Here is a 17,247-nt window from a genome sequence, read left to right on the forward strand (position 1 = left end):
TTTGAAGTCTTCTTTAATTCTTTTAGTTAGAATCAGTCTCTCATTTCACTGCAATGATGCAGCACCTTGTTTCTTTTCTATCAGAGTGTGTGTATGTATGTATATATGTATGTATTTTTTCTCTTTTTCTATTTTATCTGTTATTACTGTGTGTTTAGGCTGAGTTGAAGCATGAATACACTGTGCCATTTTGACTTGATATTCTACTGGTTCTTTTTCAATTTGTTACTGTCTTTGTTTAGGAAATAATGTAACTTAACAGCTTACTTTATTTAGAAACCCTCCCAGCCCTTTCAATCGTTTTGAGGGACCCCAAATCACAGAAATTCAGGTGAAATATAGTCACTGTCCGTATAGTGGTTCCATTCTTTCTCTGAGAGCCTAGTAACTCAATGTTTAAGATAGAACAGAACAGAGGAGAAATAGCATCCTAGCTTTACTCTATTGTACATCTTTTGGTTGACAAAAAGGTTATCAGATAGTGCTTTACCATCATCCCCACCTCCACTTCTAGCTACTCTCCTTTCTTTTGGCTATAATTTAAATTTATTTCCTCCAGTTTTATTGAGATATAATTGACATATAATGTTATATTAGTTTAAGGCATACAATGTAATGATTTGATATTTATATATGTTATGAAATGATTGTTACAATAAGTTAAATTAACATCTATCACCTCACATAGTTATAATTTTTTTTCTTGTGATGAGAACTTTTAAGATTTCCTCTCTTAGCAACTTTCAAATGTACAATTCAGTATTGTTAACTATTGTATAGTCACCAGGCTGTACATTACATCCCTGGAACTTAGTATTTATTTTATAACCGGAAGTTTGTACTTTTTGATCCCTTTCACCCATCTCCCTCACTCCCTACTCCCTGCCTCTGGCCACCACCAATCTGTTCTCTGTTTCTGTGAGTTAGGATTTTTTAGATTCTATATGTAAATGAGATCGTACAATATTTGTCTCCCTGTCTGACTTATTTCACTTAGCATAATGCCTTCAAAGTCCATCCATGTTGTCACAAATGGCAGGGTTTCCTTCTTTTTAATGGCTTGAAAATGTTCCATTGTGTGTGTGTGTGTGTGTGTGTGTGTATACCATATTTTCTTTATCCATTCATCCATCCATCAGTAGAAACTTAGGTTGTTTCAATATCTTGGCTTTGTAAATAATGCTGCAATGAATGTGGAGGTGCAGATAGCTCTTCAAGATAGTGATTTCATTTCCTTCAGATAAATACCCAGAAGTAGACTTGCTGGATCATATGGTAGTTCTATTTTTAATGTTTGAAGAACCTCCATACTGTTTTCCATAGTGGCCGCACCAATTTACATTCCTACCAACAGTGCACATCCCTTTCTTCACATCCTCATCAACAGTTATCTCCTTTTTTTGTGTGAGGTGATATCTCATTGCAGTTTTGATTTGCGTTTCCCTGATGATTAGTGATTTTGAGCACCTTTTCATGTATCCGTTGGCCATTTGTATATCTTCTTTGGAAAAATGTCTATTTAGTTCCTCTGCCCATTTTTAAATTGAAATGTTTGTTTTTTTGCTATTGAGTTGAGTTCTTTATATATTTGGGATATTAACCGCTTATCAGATATATGATTTGCAAATATTTTCTCCCGTTCAGTACGTTGCCTTTTTATTTTGTTGCTAGTTTCCTTTGTTGTGTAGAAGCTTTTTAGTTTGGTGTAGTCTCACTTGTTTATTTTTGCTTTAGTTGTCTCTGCTTTTGGTGTCAAATCCAAAAAATCATCGCTAAGACCAATGTCAAAGTGCTTACCCTCTATTTTTAGGAGTTTTATGGTTTCTAGTCTTATGTTTAAGTCGTTAATCCATTTTGAGTTGATTTTTGTGTGTGGTGTAAGATAGTGGTCCAGTTTCATTCTTTTGCATGTGGCTGTCCACTTTTCCCATCACCATTTATTGAAGAGATTATCCTTTCCCTATTTTATATTCTTGGCTCTTTTGTTGAAAATTAATTAACCATAAATGCATGGGTTTATTTCTGGGCTCTCTATTCTATTCCATTGATCTATGTGTTTATTTTTATGCCAAAACCATACTGTTTTGATTACTATAGCTTTGTAGTATAGTTTGAAATCAGAAATTCTGATTCCTCCAGCTTTGTACTTTCTCAAGATTTCTTTGGCTATTCGGGAGTCTTTTGTCTATCAGAGTATTAATAACACTTAATGTAGCACAACTAGTTTTAAGACAGTTACAAAAGACAGACTTTGATATTTAATCCTCCAAATTGATTGTAAGCCCCTTGAGGGCAGTTGATAAACTCACAGATATATTTAGTTGAGTAGCTTTTCATTTAGGGTTTTCTTTAGTTGGGTTGGTGTTCTCCTTGCAAGAATTAGACGGCTGGGACTGGTCTGTACAAATGCAGGAGCCAGTCCTGAATCAACGTACATGTGATTGAATTCATCACATGGACATTATTAAACATGGACATCAGGCTGTGATAACTACGCTAATTTTATTTTTGGATGATTTTTCTACCTCCAGTTTTCTACCTCTGTTTTTTTCACAGTCTTCGTTGTAAAAGGTAAAGATTTACCGATATTTTTGTTCCTCTTCTTTGCTAACTTCCTGATTGTAGCTTTTACTTAGAAGGAAACAATCTTTTCTTCTCTGTAATCATTGTGAAAATTTTCTGCTTATAATGGAATGTAAATGGGTACAAGTAGTCCACAGCAGATAATTTATATTTATCTGGTTTTCAATTTCTTTCTTTCAACATTAAAACAAAGTTCTTACAATATCTGGTAGAAGGTTACTAGTAGACGTTTTGTCAGAGGATTCTTCATTGCCTTGGAGAAACCTGAATGCCAAGGGACTGTACACTTTGGGTGAGTGTTTGAGAATAGGCCCCTCTGTGGGGAGGAACAGCAAAATATGGCGTGACTCTTGGGGAGAAGTTGCCTTTTGAGAGCAAAGGCAGGGCAGAACCACCCAGTGGTTAAGAGCATAGACTAAGTTGTGGTTTTGTCACTTACTAAGGAGTGACTTTGGGCAAAATCCCCTACTCCCTCTGAACCGCAACTGCCTCTTTTATGAAATTAGGATGTTGTGAGGGTGATATGAACTGATGTATGTGAAGAATTAAAAGCTCGGTACCTATTACCTAGCAAATACTCAATAAATGGATACTATTGTCATTATAGCAATAAAAATAATAATAATCTTAAGAGAGCCAGGTGAAATTGACTGATTTTGTGCTTTTGTTTTTGAATTACCTGTAAGAGTGATTTATTCATTACAAGTAGGTAGATGATCTTAAGGATGGATTTAATCACAATAGAAATAGTGATCCATTAAGCCTAGGTTATTTTATGAAATTACTGAAAAAAGAAACTTTATTGATTATAGTCAATATTATTGCTAACTCCACAAAATAATATATTAATGTACTTTTTCATTAATATAAGTGGGTCATTGAGAAAACCCATGAAAATATCCCTCTGAGCAAGTTTTGCTTTCAGACAAATCAAATTGAACAAGATAATAAGGTAAGCAGGGAATGCAGGGACCCACACAATGGGAAAAGCTAGCTCCAAACTTAACTGGCAGAATGAACACCTCTGCTAAGACATGTGATATAACATCCCTCAATTTGCTATGTTGATATGTGGTATGCTTTGTGAGGTTATCAGTGACATTATCAATAAGACAGAAGCAATGGTACTGAGCTAACATTAATCAGCTACAAAATTCACATCCAAGTGACCACTAGGCCATCTATATGGAGCGGGCACATGCATTGTTTGGCTAAATAGAACTAGGTCTCTGTTCTCTGTCCCTAATTGTCAGGGGAACCCAGTTAGGTTGGAGATAGCGTTCTATCTCTGGGCTGCTGGAGTTTCTATTGTTGTGCAATAGGCACCCACGTGAGCATTTACAGCAATATCAGGAATGGTGATGGTGAGCTATGACAAATGGGTGCCTTCCAACTTGGCTAAGTTGAAGTTTTTACTATCAGAGCAACCTTGAACATTAGGTTTTGCTTAGGGTTGACTTAATGATGAATGGAGGCCCCTAGCCAGCATATACCAACTATTTTGCATAACTTGGGAGAGAGGGGATAGTTGATGTAGAGAAGGGACAGTAAAGAAGAGATCTCAAGCAGCAGATATGCATGTGAAATATTTTTCTGATGAGAATCTTAATAATAAAGATGAGTCTTAGAATTTAGGAGTTTGTCAGAAGGAATGAAATCAGAGGAAAAATAAAATTATAAGAAATGCCAACTTTTATTTTAGTGTATAATTTATAGTATTCCAAAATGAATTTTCTGTAGAATCCTAGTTACCAACTGCACTGAAATTCTTTGGTTTAGGATAGTCATGCTAGTAGATTCTATCTATCCAATATGGACCCAAACATTTTAACCATATTATAATTTACGTTGAGATACTATATGTTCATTACTATCCTAGGTTAAAACTGACTTCATACTAAATACTTTCTTGAGTCATGAGATATCTGTCGAGTATAAGGTGTGTTGTCCAGACAGGTCTGACCTCCACCCATTCGGGAAAATAGGGTAGTGGCTTCCCAGTGGGTGTGCCTTTCATGTGAATGAAAGGCTTAGGCAGGTCAAATTGCTCAATATCAGCTCTGAGTTAGAATTGTTTTTTAATTGATTACACAGTGTTATCTTTTTTTATTTAGCCAAATAAAAGCTGGCAAGAGGTTTTTTTGGTGGAATTTTCATTATTATGCTTTTTTTTTTTGTGGTTTCTGAAAAACTTAAAGATTGCTTAAGTTCTCAAAAAAACTTAATTTCATCAGTCCAATAGCAGAAATATTTTTTAAAACAAATCAGAAGAAAGAAATTCAAAAGCTAGCACAATGCAAGACTTTATTTAGAAATATTCAGTGAGCATGAAAGAGTGCTTGATCTGGAGGATTTCCACTTGAAATTGTGGTGTCATGCAACTCTGGCTAGAAGGAAACTTTTTTTAAGTTGCCTTAATGAAAAGAATTACAGTAGTGTTAAATCTGTCACTTTGTGAAAGGATCAAGGCATGGTTTCCTTTGACTTTTTGTCTATAAATTGTAGACTCTTTTAGGGATAGAAATGTGTGTTGGCTTTCAGTTCTAGAAAGAACTTTATTAGGAAGGAGAAAACTCAGGCAGGGTGTTGCACCACAATTTGAATTAAACACTTGCCAGTGAACCTGAAGCAGGCATGAGGTTCATTGTCATGTTGAGTGACAGAAGACTTCCACCCATTCTCCTTGTGGAGGGGATTAACGATGGAACAAATTTGCAAGTACAGCATGCAGTTTTGTCAGATACACAATGACATTTCTTTTCACAACTCTCTTGACTTTATACTGTTTAAATATCTTCAGTTGTCTCTTTGATTTTCTTTCTTTAATGGCTGTTGGAAGGTAACTTTTATATAGTCAATTCCCTTGTCTAGGTTTTTTTTTTTGTGTATTGTTTTTGAATTGTGGTATACAAATTGGCATGTTAGTAACTTCCTGATTTTATGTTTTCTTTTCTAGTTTAACTTAGTTTTGTAATCTACACAGTCTCTTTTTATTATTGGGACTATCATGCAATAAAAATCTCAATTAACTTTTTTGTTTCCTTTTTTTTTTTCCCTTTGTAGGCTAAGAAATGGCATTTCAAAAGGCAGTAAAAGGGACTGTTCTTGTTGGAGGAGGTGCTCTTGCAACTGTTCTAGGCCTGTCTCAGTTTGCTCATTACAGAAGGAAGCAAGTAAGTAATCGTACATGTATTGATTATAATATGAATCTTAACTCTGTTAAAGAACTGAATATGGAGCGTGTGTATGCTAATAGTTTCGTTTAGAAATTACTGTCTCAGCTTGATCTGAAAGACACTAATTTAGAATACTGCCTGAATTATCCTTGAGAACCATGTATATCTCATTTTTTAAAAAGTAAATTTCCTTATGAGAAAGCGTTATATTATTTAGCCTCTGTTTTGGCTCTTGGGTTTTAAAAGACTGCTTCATTTCTGCATGCCAGGGTTTGTTCATTTAGACTTTTCTTGTCTAAGTCATCCAAATGTCTAGATACCTCCTATGTTCCTGCCAAAAATTTGTCTTATTAGAAACCAGGCAGCTGAGAAAGGAAATGGAAAAGAAAGAGCCTATGCAAAAGGCCCAACTTGGAATCCTGGCTTTATTTTTTAAAGGTTTAGTTACTTATGTAGTATTACTTTATATTGGGTAAAATTTTTAATTGGGGAAAGCCATGGACATGAGATTGGTATGAAGTTTCCAAATAATTGAAATTGGTCAGTTTATTTTCATTTTACTTTTTCCCTTTGCACTAGAACTATGCCTTCCCATCGTTCAAACTGATGCTAGGAAGTAATTTTGGTGAATAGTTTTGTTCTTTGCAGGCTTGAAGTGCTGGTAGCCACCAGTAATTTCTATTAGTCTCCCGTTCCCTGTCCCCTATGACATTAGGACATCTTGTGATACCAGCTGGGTGGTATCACATTCCCAGTTCAAAGATGTAAATGAAGGAATTTGGGAAGCTATTTGTAGCTGGGCTATGTGTGAACTACTCATTTTCTACATTTTTGTGAGTACTTTTAAGCCATAGGTTATCTTGCACTTGTTTCTGTTTGTTTGTGCTACAAGGCAGTAGAATCAGTCACGTTTCTTAGAGTCCCATGTTCTGAGTGGGAAATACCATTTTAAAAACCCTTATTAGGAAGAATCAATTTGATGGCTTATAGGTAAAAAAAAAAATAAAAAGCAGCTCATTTTTAATGCTTTCTCCTAAAGATGGACAGTACTGAATATGTTTTGTTAGTCTTTTTCATTCTTCACTGTGAGCGCATTACCCTCACAGATTCCCCAGGTGTTTATGTTGCAGATATTATTAATTGACTTGCTATTGAAACTCATTCTCACCCATTGATCATGCTTAATGCACTATTTCTTTTAAAATAGTGCCTTGTTTCCTTAAAAGTAAGTGTGAAAAGATGTTGCTTCTGCTGAGGCTATTTCGGAAGCGCAGTTCTGTTGGGACATGGGCTTTAATGGATTAGATTACTTCTGCCATCTTTACCAGTGCCATCTGAAATGATAGTGGAAAATGCCAATGCCAAAGGTCACTATATCTAATATGATGAGTTGTTGCTAAATTTGTACACAGTTTATGTCTGTTAACCACAGTAAGCGTGTTCTATTTCAGAGTTTATAGCTTAACTTTGTACCTAGGTAATACTATTTCAATTTTTTTTTTGTTTGATTTCTCTTTAATCCCATGGAATAGAATTAACAGTTGATGCTGCCTCCAATCAATCAAATTAGGGGTGAATTTTAGTAAAATTAAGGCGAAACAAGGGTCTATTGATTCCTGGGACGTTTTGTCATTTTCTCCTTCCTAAGTTAGACATCCTGACCACCTTGATAGCCAAATGAAACAGATACCAGCAGTTTCAAGTCATTTATAATTTTAATCTGACAAATTCTTTTGAGAAAAATCACCATAGGCATATTTAATCAATGAGTTGCAGAAGACATGCATTCAAGCGTATGCGTTCTTTTGTGGTGATTCTTGTCCCTTTAAGCCACTGCCATGAGCGTGTTTTGGGTAGCAGATTGTGATATAGCCATAGGGATTGGCAAAAAAGAGAGGAGGGGGGGTAAAGGAGGAGAAGAGACCAACTCATTTGAGCCATTGACATGAAATGACCACAGGCCTTAGCTGTCTTTTCTCAGAAAATATCTGCCAATCAGAGCGATTCTAGGGGGGAGAATTTTCCTGACTTCAATAGTCAAGAAAAATCTGCCCCTTGATTCCCATTATTTGGCTACATTTTGTAAAAGCTGTGGCCTTACATGTGACTAGGCATGCAACATTTTTTTACAGAGCAATGCTTGAAGTATTGGCTTGTGTTTTAATTTTTCCAATTTTCTAAGATGATTCCAACTGATAAACTATCCTTCTTTAAGAATAAATTGGTACCGAAAGCCCAAGATGCTGATGGATGAGCAAGCCGTCTGTTGACTTTAGGTTCAGGCACATTTTGGTGGCATTCCCACACTCTCAGCTGTGTCTCCCCTGGCTCCTAGCTTGTGCTCATTTGATATTCCCAGTACAAAGTTTCCTTCCTAAAATACAGGCAGGGGTTGTATTCCAAATACTAACAGCTTGATGCTAAAAGTTGGTCAGTTGTTGAAGCAGGATTGGTAATGAGATAGTGTTCTAAGTGTTTAGGTGTCAGGTCAGCTCACAAAAACCTTTTAAATCAATTCTCCAGTTAAATTAGCTTGTGTTTGCAAGGAAAAGAATAGAAGGAAAACTATTATATATACATTTTTTAGTTAATTAAACAGAAAACACAATTAAATCGAATATGATGTGGTTCACTTACCTTTTACCCAGTTGCTTGAATAAAAGCTACTGTAGGTGAGGAAGTAGAGACCTTTATGGAGACTGGCATTTCTGGGGGCAGAATGGGGATTAGAGGTGATAGCAGTGATTTTTTGTCTGACTTTATTTAGTAGAATGGCTATTCTTCATACAAGCATATTATTAACATTTATATTATGTTTATCAATGATGAATAGTGTCCACTGTCCACCCAAGTGAAGCCTAGAGATTTTTTTCTTTTGAGATAAATAGGTCAGATTTGGAAGGGATGGGGATTATGGCCTAAGGAGAGAGCTATTATTATTATTATTATTTCTTTTGGAGCTGAGGCAATCTAAATCTTCGGTTCTGGTGAGAAAGCTGATGGGGAAAAGGAGATGAATGTTGGCTGACTTCTTTTGACTGTGTCCACCTGCAGGGAAGGAGGCTTGTGGTCACAGGTGTCATCCACATTCCAGGGGCCCTTGAGTTATGCATGTCAGTGTTTTTTGAGTGGTCTTGGAGTGGTTTCCTATTCATTTCATTTTCCCTTCCTTTTATTTCCTCACCCACAAGTAGGTGGCTAAGTTTCCACAAAGGCTTCTTGATTTTTCCTCTCCTCAGCCCAGTCATATACCGAGGAACAGGAGGCTGAGTAGTGGAATGTAAGCATCCTACTACTATCTTAAATCCCACTAGGGATGTAGCAAGCAAACACCTTTGCAGTGGAGTGCAGATTTTCAGGAGCAAGGTATTTGTCACTCACTATTTAGTATGGGTCTGTTTAATAATAAACTTTTAATTGGAAGGGACTTAGAAGACATCTTATCCAATCTTTCTCTCAGGACAGGATGTTCTTCTAGTGATTCCTTAATATCTAGTGAAAGAAAAGCGTCACTTCATAGAAGAGCTTCCTTTTCCGATTCCAAGCAGGTGGCAGGATGGACTAGGTGAAGGGGGGAGTTTAAATTAGGAGAGAGGGCCTTGGGTACTTTCAGAGCTGGTAAGCCTCAGTGAGGAGCAGAAGTGGAGAGCGTTAACGTCAGGGCTGCATGAGGGTTCCCCACGTGGATGGGAAGAATGGGGGTGGCCGCGGAGAGTGGGGACAAAAGTAGGGTTGGGGTGCAAAGATTTAACTGAGGGCTGCCTCAGGCTTTTGTCTTTTCATTGGAGACCAAGGGCATTTTTTTAAACTTTTTTTTATTATAAACTCAATATTTATTTTATACCTTCTAGGTCCTGACTGGAAACATTGGTGTGACAATGTGGGCTTCCTTTTAACCTCAGTGGTGTAGTTGATGTAACAAAGATCTATTTACGTCTGAGGGTGGCCCCTCTCACATAACACACTGCAAGTTTGTTCCTTCCATTACCCACTCTGAAGGTGTAGTGGGCTTTGTGAGACAATCTGAGGTGAAGCCTGAGAACCACCGAGAGCTTTCTCAAAGCCAGGATGTGAAAGGTGTTTTTTTTTTTTTTTTTTTTTTTTCCGGCACCATACATATGCAGAGAGTGGGCTTCAGAGGATGGAAATCAAGGTCTCTTTTCAGTGTGAGGAGTGATCTTATTAAAATCAGGGAATTGAGAGATTCTTATTGATTGATGTTCCATTCATGAGCAAGATAAGGAGAAAGGACAAGAGCGTGATCTTTGGAGCAGGCTGCCAGCTTCCAACACCTGGCTCTGCTGCTTAAGAGCTAAGTGACTATGGGCAATTTTCTTAAATTCTCTGGGCTTTGTATTCCCCCATCTATAAAATGGGGAGAATGGTGGTCCTTCCTTCGAAGGATTGTTGAAGAGCAGAAAAGCCTGGAAGAGTTCCTGGAGCATAGTAAGCTTTCAAAAAGTGTAGCTATTATTAGATTCCCAGAGGAGATGAATATAGAGTGTGGTTGTAGTTTGCAACAAACTTACTCTTGTCTCTGGAGACCCTTGCATTCAGGGATACTTTGTTAAGACTTTGAGGTTAGTAGCAAATGATATGTTCTTCATCTGAGGTTGTAGGAGAATGGCTAGAAAACAGTCATACAAGCACCCTTCTCTTTTCTCTTCGCCTTGCTTCCTGATCTGAAGATGAGCCATAATAAGATGGACAACCCCGATTATTGACTTAAACTCTTTTCCTCTTGTGATAAATTCCTTGAACTTCCCACTGTTTCTTTTCTTTTTCTATTTAGTCTTATGTGAATTGTGGCAGACTTGATTTTTATAGCTGATGTGTTTCTAAAAGTTATGAGAATATAGTCTTTTCGATAATTAATATATAGTACAATGCTATTGATTGGAATTCTATGGTGAAACATTTTAAAAAACAAACACTATTTTAAAAAACTCTACCTTTGGTAAATCAAAATTTTCGTATATCATTTTAGCTTTAAGTGGAATGCGCTTAAATCTATTCTTTCCTGATGTCAGTAATATAGTAATAATTGTTAGCGACAGGATCTTCGCACTTTGCAAAATAGCCTCTCACTTTGTAAGAGACAGCGATTCACTATGCTTTGAGTGGCTTACCAAATACTATAGTTCACTTTGTTATGCATGTTAGTTAAGGGAACATGAAAAAAAATGATAGTGGCAATGTGTTAGGTGAGTTGAATTATAGGTAAACTATAGTACCATTGTTGTTAGTGGCATCAAAACTGAGGAGGAAAAAGACTTATGGTAATGAGAGGCAAAGTGATGCATGAATAATTAAAATCCATAGGAATTTTGAGAACATTATTTTAACTTGTGATTTCAGTCTCTCAATACATTATTTGTAAGAAATTCTAATAAAGCAGAGCCTTTTGATTGATAATACCAATGACTCAAAATACAAAAGATAACATTGGAGAAGCAGCAAAAAATAGAATGATAATTAATAGATTGTTAATTATTATTTAATATTCATTATATAATATAAATTATTTAGTATAAATATTCAATATTAATTATTATAATTAATAGATATTACTAGTAATAGAAGAATAGATTTTGGGATTTATTTTAATGGATTCCCAAATGAAAAGATATTTACCTTCCTGAAAGTGTTACACAAATATGGCTGGGTTTGGTGAGGGTATTATTGTGCACAGGTTGTGAAAGTTTTCAGAAATCTGGTTTCTCCATAAGACAAGGATAATGTGATTTGACTTCCAGGCTTTTTTCCCTCGTGAAGCACTAATTAAGTCAGTTTATAAAAGTTAATGATCACAGTACCTGACACACCATGGATCTTTAGTATCTATTGTACTTCTTTTCCTCCCCTGTTATAGGATATGAAAATTTAAGATAGACCTAGCCTTGTTAGGCATAATAAGAAAGGTATAACACCAGATTTCTTTAAATAGCTGAGGTTTTAGTTGGCATAATGTTGCTTATGTTAACTGCTGGACAGAGAAACTGGTAGAGGTTAGAGAAATTTGAAGTTCAGATGAGTATCTATGAAGAGAAATCAAAATCATAAGCACAACACCAAATGCTGGTGAGGGTGTGGAGCAACAGGAAGTCTCATTCACTGCTGTTGGGAGTGAAAAACAGTACAGCCAATTTGGAAGGCAGTTTGGTGGTTTTTTACAAAACTGAACATATTCTTACCCTACAATACAGCAATTGTGCTTGTTGATATTTACCCAACGGAGTTGAAAACTTATGTCCACACAAAATCCTGCACATGAATGTTTATAGCAGCTTTGTTCATAATTGCCAAAACTTGGAAGCAACCAAAATGTCCTTCAATAGGTGAATGATTAAATAAACCATGGTACATCCAGACAATGGAATATTATTCAGCACTACAAAGAAATGAGCTATCAAGCCATGAAGAGACATGGAGGAACCTTAAATGCCTATTACTAACTGAAGGAAGCCAATCTGGAAAGGCTGTATCCTGTATGATTCCAACTATGTGACATTCTGAAAAAGGCAAAACTATGGTGACAGTAAAGAGATCAGTGGTTGTGGGGTGGAAGAGAATGAATAGGCAGAGAATGGAGGAGTTTTAGGGCAGTGAATGTACTCTGTGTGATACTACAATGATGGATACGTGTCATTATACATTTGTCTAAACCTGTAGAATGTACAACACCAAGAGTGAACGCTTAAGTAAACTGTGGACTTTGAACGATTATCATGTGTCAATGTAGGTTCATCCTTGGTAAAAACTGTGCCATTCTGGTGAGTGCTATTGATAATGGGGGAGGCTATGCATGTGTGGAAGCAGGAAATATATGGGAAGTCTCTGGATCTTCCTCTCAAATTTGTTGTAATCCTAAAACAGTTCTAAAAAATAAAGTCTTTAAAAAATCAATCAAAAAATTCTACTTAAAAGTCATAAGCATAGCATCTAGGACATGATGTCAATTAAAAAAATTTGAATTACAAAAATTCCACTGAAGCATCACTTCTCAGTAGTATCTTTGATTGAATATAACAATTTATTTTTTAAATTATTTCTTAATATTTAAAAAAATTAAAAATTTTAAAACAATATTCTCCTAGTTCCTAAGCTAAGGAATATCTGTGCATTTGAAATTAGTATAAATCTTCCTGAGCATTGATGTAGCTGAAATTACCACATGACATGTTTGCTTATGTTTACCAGATTGCTTTTAACTTCGTGAGTCAATTCAGGCTACCAGACTTGTTTGTTCTCTCTGAGTAAATGATCTTCCATCTCCAGAGGCATTTTTCTTAGGTTCATAAACAGCCTTTCTTGTAAAAACATCTTATGAAGTGCTGTAACAGCAACTGTTCTTAAGCAGTCTTCATTTTTGTTAATTTTAATGTTTGGAGGGGAAATGTAGTGTTAGATACCATATGAAGAATGTATATGCAGGTGCAGAAAGGACTAGTGGTTACATAATAGGCTTCTCCATCCCATCTGCCTGCTTAGAGAGCCATCAGCATCAGCATTATGTCAAATATGAAGGTAGAAATGTCTCTGCACCGTGGTGTGGTGGGGCTTGCATTTGGTGATCTGTGCTTTTGGAGCTTTATCTGTATAGACTTATTTTTCTGTAAGTAATGGGACCTCACCCATCAGAGGAAGATTCTGAACTGTGTATGGACTGTATACAAAGCAGGCAAGTTGTGAATCTTGGGTTGTAATGCTAAACATATTTCATATTTGTGTGTTAATTAGAGTAAGCTAATTGGTGTAATAAACCACCCCCAAAGCTCAGCGGCTTATCACAATGAAGGTTTATTTCTTGTTTGTATTCAGTTCCATGTGGGTAGGTGGGGGACCTGTTTCTTGCAATCATTCAGGGACCTATGTCCCTTTATTCTAGTGGCTCTGCCATGTCATAGGACTTTCCTGACCCACTGGATCATTTTTAGCCAACTGTAAAGGAGGGTGGGAAATGTAATCCAACAGTGTTCTCTCGAAGAAGACAAAACGTTTGTTAAGCATCCAGCCATTACGTCTGTGTTCTGACTTTGGTTTCTAATCTAGTTGACAAATGAGCTATGTTTCTTTTTTTTCGGTGAGGAAGACTAGCCCTGAGCTAACATCTGCTGCCAATCCTCCTCTATTTGTTGAGGAAGATTGGCCCTGGGCTAACATCCGTGCCCATCTTCCTCTACTTTATATGTGGGATGCCTGCAACAGCATGGCTTGGTAAGTGGTGTGTAGGTCTGTGTCCGGGATCTGAACCTGCGAACTCTGGGTCGCCAAAGAGGAGTGTGCGAACTCAACCACTACGCCACCAGGCCGTCCCCTAGCTACATTTCTTTTGAGGAGAGTTTTATTGTTAGAGTTTATGCCAAAGACTATATCATTCACTTGCTTCTCTTGTTTAGAACCCTGTGCCTAGATTCCTAGAAGAACTGTTTTTCTCCTAGAAATACAGCTAAATATGTTGAGGCTGTGTTTGATATCTAAAGCTTGATGAGGATTCTGAATACACTGTATTTTCGATAAGGCCAGTTGAAACTATTCTTAACTACTCTATATGGTAAACTGTTTCTTCAGAAGCATGTTTTATCAAAGCACTAAAATTATGCGGACAGAGCTGGAAATGTTCTTTGAAGAGCATCCTATCATCTTCCTTATAATTTTGGTTTTTATTTAACACTTAGCTCCCAAAGTGGGGCCATGGCAATATCTTTGAGTTATAACTCACATCAGGCCTTCGAGGAGTTTGTGCTGCTATTTTATTGCTGGCATACAAAATCAGCGAGGTTAACTGTACTGCTATAGGTCACACAGTGAGTCAACGACTGAGCTATGATTAGCATTGACAGCTGGTGAGCTTCTAGGCTGTTGCTAACTGAGCAACATTAACATTCATTTTGATTTGACTTTGCATTTCATTTTCAACTATTTATTCATTTTAAGGCCTCTTTAAGAAACTTTTTAGGGATCTTGTAGGACTGAGGAAACTTTCTATAAATGCTTTGAGGAGAGTCCTTTAGCTTCCCTCTCCTCATCTTCCAGCTTAATAGTTAAATTCTGTTTATGCTAGGAAGCTTTCCTCTAGATAGAGTTTTGCAAATTAAGAAGAAAATAGATGCTTTAAGATAAGTTAGGCAATGTTAATTTTACTTGCTTGCTTTATTTTGCAATTTGTGATTTTTCAACAAAGAAGTTCTGAGATATAATTATGTGCTTGTGAGTACAAATGAGAAAAGTTATAAAAATGTATATGTTTGTCAAAATAATTCACAGAGAAATGGAAAATGTGCATCACAAATTTGATGTCAAACTATTTTGCATGTAAGGTTAAAATTTAGCAGAGGGCCATCTGAATTGTAAAGCTCTGGAATGGTCATTTGGCTTGTTGGGTCAGCATTTTATTCACTAGGGGTGGGGGGGGTGAGCCCTCTGTCTGTTCTATATCCACTTCCAGATGTATGTGTTAGGGAGGTTTTTAAGGAAAAATGCTGCTTCATGGAAATTGGGATGTCAACTTGACTGCCCAGTGTGGCTGGCTACAGGCTGGGCATGTTCCTTAGGACTCCTGACTACAGTCGCTGCCAGTAACAGCTCCCTGCACTGCTGGTGCCAGAGAGGCTGGCAGATCTAGGGGCCCAGGTAACCCACACATATAGGCAAAGGTAACCTAGCAGAGCTGAGGAGATGGGATTTGGGGTCAAACCTGGAATCAAATTCTGATTCTCAGTTACTTGCCCCAGGAATAACCACTCAGTTTCCTCACTGGTCAAAGGATACCTCCCTTCTGTGGTAACTGTGGCACCTAAAGGAGCTAACGTAATCGAGTGTGTGTACTAGCAGCAGCTAGGCAAGTGAGAGTTCTGCCTCTTCTTCCCTGCCTGCCCTCTCTGATCCCAGGCTTCCTCCCCAGATCCTCCAGTTCTCACTTGCTATCGGAATTGAAGAGCAGCATCAAGGTCAGATACCTCCAAATACATAGTCTATGTTTTTAAAATATTTATTTGAAAACCGACGAAACGTAGTTTCGTCACAGATCATGTAGTTGATTATGATGTGAATTTATTTGAAGTAGTTCAGACAGAGCCAAAGCGTTTTCCCTATTTTCCAGCTACAAAAAAAGTTTTACAATTTACAGGTCTGGTTGTATTATGATTGCTATTAAGAGAGCTTCTCTGTGACTTCTCAAAGGAATCACAGCCACTTAAGGCTGGATAGCACCTTCAAGGTGAACTAAAGCTCCCATCTTAGTCACCCTAGAAGGATGGACTCATCCTTTTTTCTCTTGTCTGGTCCCCGATGGAAATGACAGTCTACCTGTTAGCAGCGCTTCCTGCAGAGTAATCATGAATCCCTCCCTGGGTATGTTCACATTGACAAATGTTGCTTACTGTCATATAAGTACAAGAAAAAACATCATTGTTTAGGATCACAAAGTGATTCAGGAGGTGAAGGCCATTAAGACATCTTAAGATTCACTGTAAGGAGAGGCTTGTTGCATTTTCTTTCCAGGAATATACAAATATAGTTAGTCTTTTTCAGTGACAACAAAACAGGAAGCAATTTCCCTTAAATCTAACGGTTCCATTATCAATATGTGATTGAATCACGTGATATGGGAGAGGACGAGAGTGATGGTGGCAGCGTGAAGTGATTTGCATGAAACCCTGCTTTTATACTCCAATTATTACTGTACATGATTACAGGACAACCTGGTTGTTAATTGCCTGTGGTCTTTAAATATGCACTTCTTTCAGAAATAGACACTAATTATTAGATCTTGTTTTCAGTCTCAACCGAAGTTGCAAATGTCTAGGATTTTTTTTTCTTTTAATTTGCAAGTCTAATGGTGCACAGACAAGTAAAACATAGTAAAACTGATCTCATTCGAAATCCTCTTCTGTTGTCTGGGGTGTAAACTCTCAAAGATTATGAACTTGGCTTTCAATTCTATGTAGGTGTTCATAGGTGCGGGTCTCTTGACAAAAGCTTTATGTTTGCTATCAGAATGCTGGAGGAATTTTATCTTTTTTAAAAATGTAGATGAAAATTTGCTTACAAGTTAAAAAAAACACCTACTTTCCTGTAGCCTGTCAATAATTAAATATAATCAGAAATAACAAGGTCAAAGTCATATTAAATATTAGGCATTCTCCTAATTCCACCAAGATAATAATTTTTTGTTCAAGACCTATGGTTTGAATTGTGCTAGCTAAGAAGGCAGTTTGCTTGGTGTCTTGGGTTCTCCTTTCTTCTGGTGTCAGTGGCTGAATTAGATAATAGATCCTGATTCTCCTGGTGCTGAGCTTGTCCTGTCTTTAGGCCATGGCTGGCAGATTTATAGGCCTAAGGGGGCTAGTCTGGTGAGATAAGAGTGTGAAGTGAGGGGAAATCCTGGGCTAACCAGAGCTCACAAGCCCTGCCTAAGGGCAGCAGCTGCTGTTGAGTTTCAGCAGATTTATCTCAGATGGAAATCCTAATTTTTATGTGAAATATA

The 17,247-nt window shown here is 37.0% G+C and overlaps 1 protein-coding gene across 3 annotated transcripts in view; it reads left to right on the forward strand.

The window, feature by feature from the left end:
- GPD2 (glycerol-3-phosphate dehydrogenase 2) overlaps positions 1-17,247 on the forward strand; it is a 138,807-nt gene that overhangs the window by 29,381 nt on the left and 92,179 nt on the right. For 2 of the 3 annotated variants that reach the window (XM_058549003.1, XM_058549002.1), the window contains exon 2: positions 5,647-5,756. In XM_058549003.1, coding sequence (XP_058404986.1) covers positions 5,655-5,756 — 102 coding nt within the window. In that variant the 5' untranslated portion in view covers positions 5,647-5,654. Of the gene's footprint in view, positions 1-2,536; positions 2,572-5,646; positions 5,757-17,247 lie in introns of those variants that run through there. The other variant, XM_058549004.1, reaches the window with a different exon arrangement.

The sequence above is a fragment of the Diceros bicornis genome, chromosome 10, assembly GCF_020826845.1.
Source record: "Diceros bicornis minor isolate mBicDic1 chromosome 10, mDicBic1.mat.cur, whole genome shotgun sequence".
Classification (NCBI taxonomy): domain Eukaryota; kingdom Metazoa; phylum Chordata; class Mammalia; order Perissodactyla; family Rhinocerotidae; genus Diceros; species Diceros bicornis.